This window comes from Chrysochloris asiatica, unplaced genomic scaffold (assembly GCF_000296735.1).
Source record: "Chrysochloris asiatica unplaced genomic scaffold, ChrAsi1.0 scaffold00039, whole genome shotgun sequence".
Lineage (NCBI taxonomy): Eukaryota > Metazoa > Chordata > Mammalia > Afrosoricida > Chrysochloridae > Chrysochloris > Chrysochloris asiatica.
This window is the reverse complement of record NW_006408557.1, coordinates 19540105-19553447: the sequence shown is the minus strand read 5'-3', so window position 1 is coordinate 19553447 and position 13343 is coordinate 19540105. Positions and strand designations below refer to the sequence as shown.

Below are 13343 nucleotides of genomic sequence, written 5' to 3'. Positions count from 1 at the left end.
GAGTTTGAACCATAGACCTTGCGATTCAAACTAATCTTGAGGTTGAATGCTTATCCTACGACACCACATCACACTCACATACACAGGATAAAGTCACAGTCCCCATTCAAGGGCTCCATGAGTTGTTCATCTTATCAAGCAGCTACAATAGGCAGCGCAAGACTTCTCTAGAGCCATCCTCGCTGCCCATTGAAAACCCAAAGCACAAGCCAGTTGCTGTGTGTCAATGCCAACTCATGGCAACCCTGTGTGTTACAGAGTAGATCTGTGCTTCACACGATTTTCAATGATTGATTTCGGGGGAGATTTTCTCCCAAGGTGCTGCTGAATGGGTTTGGACTGTCAGCTTTTTGGTTAGCATCTGAGCACATTAACTGTCTCTCTGCATACCCAGAGACCCTCTTCTAGGCTTTGGTGTCCCCAGTATTTTTATCTTAACCACTTAATACATTTTGTTTTGTGTTTTCCCATTCCGTTCCATTGTTTCCATTCCATTGTTTCTAGAAATAATGTCCAGTGATGTTGGTTACATTTTTCACACGTGTCAGCACTCTCATTATTTCTGTTTAATTGTTTCACTTCAGCCCCAGGATTTTGTACGTACTGGGTTCTCCGCATGGAATGCCCCTTCCCAGGGAGTTTGTCTCTCATTTTTCTGAGCTTCCACAGTTCCCATCCAGGCTCTATTATGTTGGTTCTTAAAATATGAGCATCAGAATCACTTGGAGGGCTTATTAAAATATAGATTGTGGGTCCCCATCCCAGAGTTTCTGATCCAGTAGGTATGGGATCAGGCCAAGAACTTTCATTTCTGACAAGTTGCTAAGTCATACTGCTGCTACTATTGGTGAAATCACACTCGGAGAACTGGTGGTTTCATTCATAGCTACTCAGAGTAGCCTCAGCAACATTCACATAAGCTGGGAGCTTGTTAGATCTGCAGAGTCCGAGGCCCCACCCAGAACTCATGTGCATATAATTAAGTGTGAGACTCACTTGTTTGGGTCATTTAGCTCAAGGTTCCCACTCTGAGCCCTGGAGTCCAGCTCTCCACTAAATCCCCAGCACCCAACACAGGCCTGCTCACAAGTATCGGTGAATGTGTACTGAATGAATGAATACACATGTTTGTAGACTAGTTTATTGTCTATTTGTTTGCACAAGAATGTGAACTCCTTGAAGGCAGACCTATTATCTTGTTCACTGTGTTGCAACTTGTTTTGGTGCAGGAGTTAGCTAATCATACTCACAATACACATTGTTCAATAGTCTCCACCTGACCTCCCCGATGAACTCACCTGAGGAGACTTAAAAAATCCTGGTGACTGGGCCTCAACCCCAGAGATTCTGATTTAATTGGTCTGGGATGGGAGAGGATGAGGTAGCTCTCCTGGTACAAGTACAACCCAGAGCACTAGTGATGAAGTGTGGTTCTCACACTTGAGTGGGCTTCAGAATCACCTGGTGGACATGTTGAACATTGATTGCTGCGTCCAGTTCTCAGAATTTCTGATTTCAGTTGTCAGGGCTGGGGTAAACCACTCAGTGGCTCAGCAGGAGATAAAAAGCTGGTGATCTCCCATAAAGATTCTAAAACTCATTGTCACTGAGCCAATTCAGACTCAGAACGACCCCATAGGACAGAGCAGAATACAGGGTTTCCACAGCTGTAAATCTTTACAGAAACAGAATGCCGCATCTTTCTCCCATAGAGCGTCTGGTGGGTTCTAACTGCTGACCACTTGAGCCAGAAAATCCTATGGGACAGTACTGCTCTGTCCCACAGGGTTGCTATGAGTTGTAATAACTATACACCACCAACACCACCAGCAGCACTTGGAGAATTTGCATTTCTTTTCAGTTTCCAGATGCTTCTGCTGACTCAGGAACCACATTGGAGAACTACTGCCCTAGGGGGTGGTGAGGGTGTTGGGGAGTGTTTCATGAAGTCAATTCCAACTCAATGACCTTGTATAGGGTTTCCGAGGCGGTAAATCTTTACAAAAAAGCAGAAAACCTCATCTTTTTCCTGCAGAACGTCTGGTAGTTTCTAGAGGAGTGCTCAAACATTCATGGGCCTTTGAGGTTTAGTCAGCCAGGCTTGGGGGCCTGCAATGTGCACTTTCAATCTAATGCCAAGTCATTTTACTCAAGTGTCCCTTGGGTTCTACTTAAATTAACTTTCTTTTTTTTTTTTAACTTCTTATTGTGAATTGAATGAAAGTTTATAGACAAGATCATCAGCTTTAAATTCAATAGTTACAAACTTTGTTTCATCTCAGTGATTACAATACCCTCCCTGCAGCCACAGTGATCCTACAGTTCTCCCTGTGGTTCCCTATCTACATCTTACATTTCACAAACGAACAAAGCAAAACTATCTGATGCACAGGTACAAAACAAAAAACATATATCCATTTAAATGTCCAAGGGGTTAAATGAACTTTTAAGAAAGTAGAGAGAACACCTAACAAATACCTAGGCCCCTAGCATCTATCTAGTCACATGGAACCCTAATATTTTTGGTCCAAGCCCATCCCTTAAACCAGGGATGGGGAACATCCAGCCTGCGGGCCATCTAAGACCGTGAAATCATTTGGTCTGGCCCTGCCACAGTAACCACAATTCCAGCTATCACATTGTTGTCATTGTTAAGTGCCATTGAGTTAATTAAATGTTTGGCCAAATACAGCAGGCTAAGTTTTAAGTTGATAATTTTGCATGACCAATGAATGATGTTATAAATATCCAATGGCCCTTGGCAGAAAAAAGGTTCCCCACCCCTGCCGTAAACCAAGGCCTAGGACTTGGCAGGGACTATACCCTTACCTAAATGTTCAGCCTTTGGTAAACTCCTTTCTAAGTCTTCATTCCCCTATCTGTAAAACAGGGATCAGAGACACCTCTCCTGAAGAATTCTTTGTGAGAATTAGGACATAAATGTAACAAGTTGATGCTCATTAGAGTTCATTGCAATCATAACTGTTACTTTCTCTGTTTTTCTCAGGGCTTTGTGGCTCCCATCCGCAGGCTGGTATTCCCCAAGGCCGCCCGCCGGGTAGCCAATCGGAGCAGTGTGAGCCGCCGGCCACTGCATTCAATGTCCCTGTATCCCCCGGACTATCTCATTGACCCCCAGATTCTGCTGTGTGACTACCTGGAAAAAGAGGTCAAGGTGAGTTTGGGATGGGGTGATCAATTTTGATTAAGGAGAAACCTTATGTTTCCTCACAGAGCCCTGACCAGGGAAAAGTGTGGCTCAAGTCAGTCTTGCCTCTGCCTTATGTTGTGCTTCCTCAGCAAGTGTTTGCCACAGGTTAACCTCAGTGTTTCCATTTCAACATGGGGCGCTAACCCTATTCCCCAGGGGAGAATGAGTGGGATGTACATTGAAAAATCCTGTCTTCCCGTGAGATTTGACTGCAGTGATGTTGTTGTTAGTTGGATGATGTCCAGGTTGTTGTTGTTGTTAAGTGCCGTTGAGTCGGTTCCGACCCATAGCTACCCTGTACAGGGTTTCTGAGGGTGTAAATCTTTACGGGAGTAGAAAGACTCATCTTTGTCCCGCGGAGCAGCTGGTAGTTTCGAACCGCTGACCTTAAGGTTCGCAGCCTGATTCGTAACCACTACGCTACCAGAGCTCCTTATTAAAGGAGCCCAATTCAGCCAGTCACAAAGGACTTTAATAACTTTGTGAATACCATGAAGGAGCAGTGGGGGCGTCCATCATTTACACAAGGAAGATTGGGATGGGGGTTAGGTTGCCAGATTTAGCCAATTAACAGGCCATCCAGTGACATTTTAATTTTGATAAGCCATGATTTTTAAATATGTCTCAAATATTGCATGCAACTAAAAATATTAAGAATATTTGTTGTTTATCTGAAGGTCAAATTTAGCTGGGCAGCCTGTGTTTTATCTGGCCATCCTCTATTGTTGTCGTTAAATGTTGCCAAGTTGATTCCAACTCATAGCAACACTGTATAGGGTTTCTGAGGCTTTACATCTTTGAGGGAGCAGAAAGCCTCATCTTACTTCCACAGAGCAGCTGGCAGACTTGAACCTTGGAACCTGTGGTTCACAATCCAGTGCTTATCTTATGGAGTCACCGCATAAGAGATGGAAAAGTGAATTTTAAATGAATGCACTTAAAAATTGGGGACTGAAATTTCAAAGAGAATAAGAGAAAAGCTTTGGTAGAATTTCATCTAGAAGTATAAAACTAAAGAAAAAAGCTAATTGTTATATTGAATGATATGTACATCATAACTACATTGATCTGTTAACCCTAAGAATAAAGACTGTATTGGTTTTTGCTATAACTTGTTTCTGACATTCTATACTAATTTGATACACCTTTCTATTTGGCTTTTGGGACAAGATCATAAAAAGTGAAAGTGAATTGTAGTCAGTTGTTGTTGTGAAGTGCTGTAGAGTTGGTTCTGACCCATAGTGACTCTGTATAGGGTTTCCTAGGAGCAGCTGGTGAGCTTGAACTGCCGACCTTACAGTTCAAATGGCTTTGCTATCTGGCACATTAATCCACAGCACCACACCAGGACTCCACATTGAATTGGTCCTAACTCATAACAACCTTGTATAAGGCTTCCAAGGTTGTAAATATTTGCAGGAGCACAAAGCCTTATCTTTCTCCCATGAAGTAGCGGGGCTTGAACCACCTACCTTGTGGTGAGCAGTCGAGAGATTGTCCTACAGAACAAGCAGTCCTCTCTCCTTAAAAGTTACATACAGCCTTGGAAACTTGATGGGGGCAGTTCTACTCTGTCCTATAGGTCACTATGAGGCAGAATGAACTTATTGACAATGGGGTTGTTTTATGGAAATCAAAGCACTGGATTGCTAACCATAAAGTCAGCTATTCAAACCCACCAGCTACTTCTCAGAAATCCTATTCAGGGTCAGTATAAGTCAGAATCCACTCAACAGCACTTACCAACATAGCTGCCAAGATTAGATAACTGTGTCTTAAGGCAATATAGAGGAAGCCCTGGTAGTGTTGTAGAATAAGCACTGGACTGCTTACCTCAAGGTTGGCAGTTAAACCCCACCAGCTGCCCCATGGGAGAAAGATAAGTCTTTCTCCTCCAATAAAGATCTACAGCCCCTGAAACACCATACAGGGTTGCTATGAATGGGAATCAACTCAATGGCAGTGGGTTTGGGGCTTATAAAGGCAATATAAGAGTCCCTACGTTGTACAATGCACCAGACTGCAAAGCCATTTGAACTGCAAAGTTGGCGGTTCAAGCTCACCAGCTGCTCCTCGGAAACCCTATAGAGGGTCGCTATGGGTCGGAATTAACTCGACGGCTCTCAACAACAACAACAAGTCCATGGTTCAAGTCTACCAGTTGCTCCCTGGGAGAAAGATGAGACTTTCTGCTCCTGCTAAGATTTAAAGGCCTTGAAAACCCTATACAGGGATGTTATGAGTTGGAACCGACTCAAAGGTGGTGCAAATGCTTGGCTGCTGATAGATTGTATGAGCCCTATCCCAAGGTGTCTTGGAAGAAGGACCTGGAGATTACTTCAGAAATAGCAGCCATTGAGAACCATAAGGAACACAGCTCTACTCTGACACACTTGGAACTACTATGAGCTGGAATCAACGTGACAACAACGTTTTTGAGGCAATATAACTTGGGAAACCTAAGGAGCTCTGGTAGCGTAGTGGTTACGAATTGGCCTACTAACCCCAAGGTTGGCAGTTTGAAACTACCAGCTGTTCCTCAGGAGAAAGATGAGGCTTTTTGCTCCTGTAAAGATTTATGGCCTCGGAAACCCTGTGCAGGCTAGCTATGAGTCGGAACCAACTCCGTGGTACTTAACAACTTGGGAAACCAGGTCTATCCTTTCTGGCTGTATAATCTTGGGAGTTACTTAGATTCTCTGTGCCTGGATTCTCATCCTTAAAGGGAGGAAGAGTGAGTGCTTGGCCTCTAGTAGAGGTTCAATGAAAAGTATCTTTAGGAATCATGGTATGGTGCTGTAGGGTACTCACTGGACCACAAGGTCAGTGCTTAAATTCACCAGCCACTCTTCAGAAATCCTATACAGGAACTGACTCCACGGCACTTAACAACAACAATTATTAAGTCAGATGTTCCTCTCTCTGTCTCCCCACACTGTGGCCTTGAGAATGCCAGGGTCCTACAAGGCTTCAGGGTGGCCTCTCTTTCCTCCTCACCCTGTTTCTCTTGCAGTTTCTGGGTCACCTCACATGGGTGACCTCCTCATTGAACCCCTCCAGCCGGGACGAGCTGTTGCAGCTGCTGGACACCGCCAGGGTGAGGCTCTGGGAATCCGGATGGGCGGGCCTCTTCCCCTTGTCCCTCTCCCACCGCACCCCCTGGGGACTCAAGCAATCTGACCCACCGACAGCAACTGAAGGAACTGCCTCTGAAGACCACCGCAGAGCAAGACAGCATCCTGAGCCTGTCGGCTCGCTGCCTGTTGCTCACCTGGCGCGACAACGAGGAGCTCATCCTGCGCATCCCCACGCATGAGATCGCTGCCGCCTCCTACCTACAGGATGACGCGCTGCACCTGTTGGTGCTTAAAACCGGTACAGCGGGAGGGGAGGGCCAGCAGGGCCTGGGACAGGGAATGGATGGGAGCTAGAGCAGGAGGGGGCATGAGGCCCCTTGAGGAGTGTTCCTGAAGGTCTGACCACCACGCTCCCCTGAGATAAACGGTGAGCAGGGGCAAGTAGCCGGGATCCGAGATCGACAATGAAGGGTTACCCACCATCCTGAGTCCAGATGGCAGTGCCTAGGAAGGATGGACCAGCCGGAATTCTGAGGCTGCTGCAGGGTCGAAAATTAAGGATGAGGGCGGGCCAGAGGTGACCACACAGCAGAGTTAGGACAGAACCTCGGGGAGAGGGCGGAACCTGACCTAGGGCAGAGCCTTATGCTGAAGGGCTGAGTTGCGGACTAGTAGCTGCGGAAGATGGCAGTGAGAGGGGGATGCTGGACCACATGAAGCTAGAAGCGGGATTGAAGAGGATGAGGAACTGAAATTCAAGGAGGGGGCCCTGAAACAGGAGACAGGGTCCAAGCCTTAGGGTTTGGAGATGGGGGGCATCCTGCACAACACCCTCAGGCTGTTACAGTGTGTGTCTAAGGTAGGTGAAACGGGTAGGATTGGCTAGGCCACACCACTCTGAGCAAAGAGGCTGACCCAAAACTAGAGGCAGTCCTGAGAAAAGGGCTTAGACAAGGGCAAGTAGATAGGGACTGTCTGGACACATTACTCCAGGCCAGAGGCCAAGGCCTAGGGTCCTTGTTCTGAGGCCGGAGGTGGAGCCCGATGCAGTGGGTGGGGCCTAGTACCGGGGGTGGTGCCTGCCTGGTGCCGGGAGGCGGGGCCCGGAAGTAATCACGCAGACTGAGACAACTCGGACCACTCAAGAGCTAGGTGTGATGTGGGAGGCTCGGACTGTGGTCTCGGGCTGCGGGACCCCAGGGCTGTGGGGCCAGGTGCCTCAGGAGGGGACCCTTAGACCCGACCTCCCACAGCTGACAGCCACGGGCCTCTCCTAGGTCTGGGCGTGGACCCTGTGCCAGCCGGCGTGGACGCCAGCCCCGGTGGCACTGGGCGAGACCCAGGCCCGCCAGGCGCGGCGCTCGAGAAGCGGCGGGTGGGCACCACTGAGCGGCGCCACACTATCTGCAGCCTGGACTGGCGGATGGCGTGGGGCGGGGGCGGAGGCGCTGAGACCCGGGCCGGGGGCGGTGGTAGCCTAGAGCGCCAGCGCGCTGGAGCTCGGGCGTCGGGCAGCTGGGAGCGGCGGCAGACGTTCAGCGGCAGCTGGGAGCGGCGACACGCCGGTGGCGGCGGCGGCTCAGGCAAACCGGGCGGCAGCTGGGAGCGGAGGCAGGCGGGCGGCGGCGGTGGCGGCAGCTGGGAGCGGCGCCACCCGGGCCCCAACCCACTGGACCCTCAGGACACCAGCCCTGACGCCTACTGCAACCTTGTCATCCTGGCTGTAGCCAACAGGGTGAGAGTCCGAGAGTGCCCTGTGCCCCTGCACCCTGCTTCTCGGGCGCTTGGGGCTAGGCGCCACTACCCCCATTCACGAGGTTTCTGGGGTGTGCCCCCTTGCCTTCTCTCTCCTTCGACCACCACCCAGGACTTCAGGTGCTATGTGTGTTCCCACATGCCAAACGACTTCTAAATTCAGACACCTCCCCTTGGCTGTCCCACTGCTACAAAACTCAAAATTGTCAAAACAGACTTAATCTAACCTTCTTCTCCAGCCCTGTTCCTTTTCTAAGGTCGACAATGTTAGACCCACCACAGAAACGATCTTGACACTAACCACCACAACGAATCAAGTACCAACCCATGCCAGACAGGCAATCAACAGGGACTCATTTAATTCTCCCAGTAATCTCTAGAGGTGGATATTGCAAAGATCCCCACTCTGTAGAGAAAAGAACTGAGATCCAAAGGTCACCCAGGAAGTTCCTTTTGGTAACTGGTGGTCACCCAAGGCAGAAATCTTATAGCCATTCTTAACTTCTCCAACTCCATCCTCCAGTCATCCATGCTGCTCTTATTTGTCAGCTATGTGCTACGTTCTCTTTGGGCTAGGTGCTGAGGATATAGAGGTAAACAAGGTTTGCTTGATGATCTCCCTTGGGGAGCTCCTAAGCAGAGACACCTGCAAGCCCTGAGCCTACTAAGTTTTCCCTTTGACCCAGAGCCATTGCCTCTCTCTCTGATGAACCAAACAGACAGGATGCCTGCCTTAGTTATCTAGTGCTGCTAGTAACAGAAATACCACACTTGAGTGGCTTTAATGACTCCATGGTACTTAACAACAACAATGAGCAAAAATTTATTCTCTCCAAGTTTAGGAGGCTGGAAGTCTGAATTCAGGGCGCTGAGTCTAGAAGCAGGCTTTCTCTCTGGGTCAGCTCTCGGAGGGAGGTCTTTGTCTCTTTGCTGCTGCTCCTCAGTTCCTTGGTGATCTTCACATGGCTCAGCATCTATTTTTCTCCATCTCTCCTTGTTTTCTTTTCTGCATTTAATCGGTCCTTTCATATCCCAAAGGCTTAAAACACACCCTAAGCTGATATGGCTCCTACCACAAGTGGAGGGGTTAGGCTTTACGCAATTCAGTCTATAGCAGTACCTATCTAAAGGGAAGAAGATGTGGAGAAGCCAAATGAACTCGAACATCAGGAGCCCTGGTGGCGCTGTGTGATTAAAGACTTGGCTATTAACTGAATGGGAGTTTGAACCCACCATCTGATCTGTTGAAGAGGAGGCTGGCTGCTTTTGTAAAGATGTGCAGCCTTGGAAAACCTGTGGAACAGTTCTACTCTGCCTTATAGGGTGACTATAAGTTGGAATCAACTCAAAGGCAGTGGGTTAAATGTGGATATTGAAGATGACTCCATGAAACACCTTCTCATTTGGCTTCCAGCTTTCCACCTTCTTCCCACTATCTGACTGTTCCTTCTCAATATCTCCCCCAAGTAATGACCACCTTAAACCTAATACATTCAAAGCTGAGCCTCTGCTCTCCCTTCCTGAACCTGCTCCTCCCTCCATCTCTTTCTCTTAGTTCATGGAATTACTATGACCAGAACATCTGAGTCGTCATCCTTTGACTCCTTTCTCTTTCTCACACCTCATACCCATTCTGTCAACAAATCTTGTTGGTTCTGTTTTCTAAAAATATAACCAAAGCCTATCTGCTTCTCCCCACTGACTCCATTCTCTTTCATCTGGATCATACAGCCACCTCCTCATGGGCTCAGCCCTTGCTTATAGTTCGCTTCCCCACAGGCTGAGCAGCTAACACACTACCTTTTGTCACTGCCCAAAAACTTCCAACAGTTTCTTATCTTACTCAAAACTAATACCCTTACCCTTCCATGTTCCAGCCAAAAAACCCCAAACCCACTCCACTGAGTCAATTTTGCTTCATAGTGACCATGTAGGACACAGTATAACTGATCTGTAAGGTTTCCAAGGCTGTAAATCTTTACAGACGCATACTACCACATCTTTCTCTTATGGAGTGACTGGTGGGTTCAAACTGCTGACCTTTTCTTTTGGGTTAGCAGCCAAGCACTTTAACCACTTTGCCACCAGGGCTCCTATGCTCCAGCCATCTTCTCCCATTTCCTGTCTGACCCCATCTCTACCTGCTTTTTGCTCCATTCCAGCCACATGGGCCTCTTGATGGCATGCAAAAGATTTGTGCATTCTGGGTGCCACCAGGACCTAGAACAGTGCCTGGCACATGATAGGTGCACCATAAATATCTGTTGCGTGAGTGGGCAAATCAGTGAATACTGCATAATTATACCTTGGGACAAGGGCCAAAGAAAACAAACAGGTTGCAGTGATAGGGACTAAGGGACGGGATCTAATCTTGATAAAGGAAAGTGAGGTTGCGACGTATACGCTGAACTATGAAGGGAGAGGAAGGAGTCAGCAGGGTGAAGAGTCGGGAAAGTGAGTTTCAGGCAGAGGGAATGGGGTGTGCTCTGTGAGGGCTTTATCTCATTCATCTCTGAGACTCCAGTGTCTGGCACACAATAGGATAAATGAGAGTGTGTGGAATAAATGAGTTACTTTCTGGGGGTGTCGGAGCCCTTGGTCTCCTGTTTGAGGCATCGTGGTCCTCAGGAGGGTACAGGAGCTAAAGTCAAAAAACCTGGGTGTCAATATCAGCTAGTGCCTTGAACCTAGTGACTGAGCCTGGGCAAGCCATTTTACCACTCTTGCCTCAGTTTCCTTAATATGAAATAATGATCCTCTGCCCTACCCATTTATAGGGTTATTGTAAGAATAAAGTCTAATGTGAATCTATATTTTAAAATCCATTGATAATTGTGTTTAATAAAGGCTTCTATTTTACAGCACACACACACATACAAAAAGCTATTTAATCACTAGTTAACTCCATTACCCCAAATGCCTTTACACTCTGGGTATTTTTAGACTCAAAATAGGTAATGTCTTCATAAAGATGCTCTCTTTATCAACTGTTATCTCTCTGTGTCTCTTACACAACTTAAAGACTTTTAGAGGTAAATTCTTCTCCAAATCTGAACTCACAAAGTTTTACTCAAAAGCTGAAACTCCTTCCATCAGAGACTGGAAATTATCGGTTCAGCCTGCTTCTATTGTCGTTCTGGGTGCCAGGAAGCTCTTATCTAAGTATGGCAGTCAGTAGCATTAATTATAATAAACTTAAAATCCTGACACGTTTAATGCCTCCTGGTGTGGTGCTGTGGGATTAAGCACTGCAAGGTCGATTTGAACCACAAGGTCGGTAGTTCAAAGTTAACCAGCCGCTCCTTGGAAACCCTATACAGAGTTGTTATGAGCCTGAACTGACCCAATGGCTCTTAACAAGTGGATCAAGAGACTTGGGTTCTAATCACTTCTACTTTCTAAACCTCAGTAGGGTTTATTGTTGTTATGTGCCATGGAGTCGCTTCCGACTCATAGCGACCTTGTACAGGGTTTCTGAGGCTGCAAAGCTCTGGTAGCGTAGTGGTTACGAATCGGGCTGTGAACTTCAGGGTCAGCAGTTCGAAACCGCCAGCTGTTCTGCGGGGGAAGGATGAGGCGTTCTGCTCCCGTAAAGATTTACAGCCTTGGAAACCCTGTACAGGGTCACTATGAGTCAGAACCGACTCCACAGCACATAACAACAACAACAACAACAAATCTTTACGGGAGTAGAAAGCCTCATCTTTCTCCCGCGGAACAGCTGGTAGTTTCAAACTGCTGACCTTGTGGTTTGCAGCCCGATTCATAACCACTACGCTAGATAAACTTCAGAATGGTCCATGAATCACCCAGATATTTGGGGTGCAGTTTTCAGAGCCCAGGAGCCAGAATTGTCACTGGATTTTCTAAAGGGTCCCTAGAGTCAGAGAGTGGCTGTATAATTTTGATGGGAAATGCCCTTAAAGTTGACTTCAAGGAATGTGTTGGTATGTGTGCCTCTGAGACACCTCATACTGTGTTTTAGGGAGCAGAGGGCTTCCTGTCATTGGTGAGGGGCTGAGTTCTCTCCTCCCTCTCCCAAGCAGGATGCCGCCGAGGAGTCCTGTGCCCTCATCTGTCAGGTGTTTCAGATCATCTATGGGGACCAGAGCATTGAGTGCGTAGACCGGGCTGGCTACCATTACACAGCTACACCCGACCGGCCATGGCTCTGCAGTCGCAGTAAGTACCACAACCCCAACCCTGCCTCCCATGAAACATCCCAGGAGGAGGGATGAGCATTGCCTCAGAACCGCAGGCCATTGAGGGTCTTTTGGGAAACTGATCTCTGCTAAAATGAGCTGGTATCAGGCTGGCTCTGACACTTGGCAACTCCATGTGTGTCAGAGTAGAATTGTGCTTCATAGGTTTCTCATGGCTGATTTGTTGTTGTTGTTTTTAACTTTTTGTTGTGAATTGGGTAAAGGTTTACAGAGACAATCATCAACTTCACATTCAACAAATTATACACTTTGGTTCATCTCAATGATTACAATCCCCTCCCTGCAACAACACTGCCCCTACTTCCGCCCTGTGGGTCCCCCTTTTCATCTTATATTTCACAAATGAACACAGCAAAAACATTTGATGTACACATACAAATAAAAAATATATGTATTCATTTAAATGTCCAAAGGGCACATTCTGCCAGTCCGCCTCCTGCCCAAAGACACACAGCCGTGGCCTAGAGCCCACAACTGCTCTGTCACTCCATGCCACCGCCTCCCTCTGTCACTGGCTGCTGCCGCCGCTTTCCTAGATAGGATCTCACGCTCCACTCATGCGCCTCCTTCTTGATGGTCCTGGAATTGTCTGTTCCTGAAATAAAAGATTAACTACTCCCCCCTTTCAGTTATACATCTACAATTACAGTGGTGACAATGACTATTAATCCTGGTAACAGTTACTCACAGTTGAGTCATAAAATCCTATCCCTGTCATTCCCCACTCCCTTTCACCAAATCCATCTGGAAAAGAGGGAAACCACTAAGCTTACCCTCCCCCTATTCTGGAACTAAGCCCACTCATGAAAGCTTGTAAACCAGAAACTTTATGCCTTTATAGACCTCCATTTTTGATAGCCAATGTCTAAATTTCTCATCCTTACCAACCCAGTACACCGAGGAAATAAGCATCCTTCCATTCTGGTTGGAATTTTGCATCCATAAACAAAGGAGCTCTGGTAGCGTAGTGGTTACGAATCGGGCTGCGAACCTTAAGGTCAGCGGTTTGAAACTACCAGCCGCTCTGCGGGAGAAAGGTGAGGCTTTCTACTCCCGTAAAGATTTACACCCTCGGAA

General features: G+C 47.4%; 1 protein-coding gene across 1 annotated transcript in view; it reads left to right on the top strand.

Moving 5' to 3' along the window:
* Positions 1-13343, top strand: part of CCM2L (cerebral cavernous malformation 2-like) — a 21138-nt gene that overhangs the window by 1603 nt on the left and 6192 nt on the right. Inside the window, 5 exon segments of the mRNA XM_006878348.1 lie at positions 3008-3175; positions 6225-6308; positions 6403-6586; positions 7566-8023; positions 12090-12225. Coding sequence (XP_006878410.1) covers positions 3008-3175; positions 6225-6308; positions 6403-6586; positions 7566-8023; positions 12090-12225 — 1030 coding nt within the window.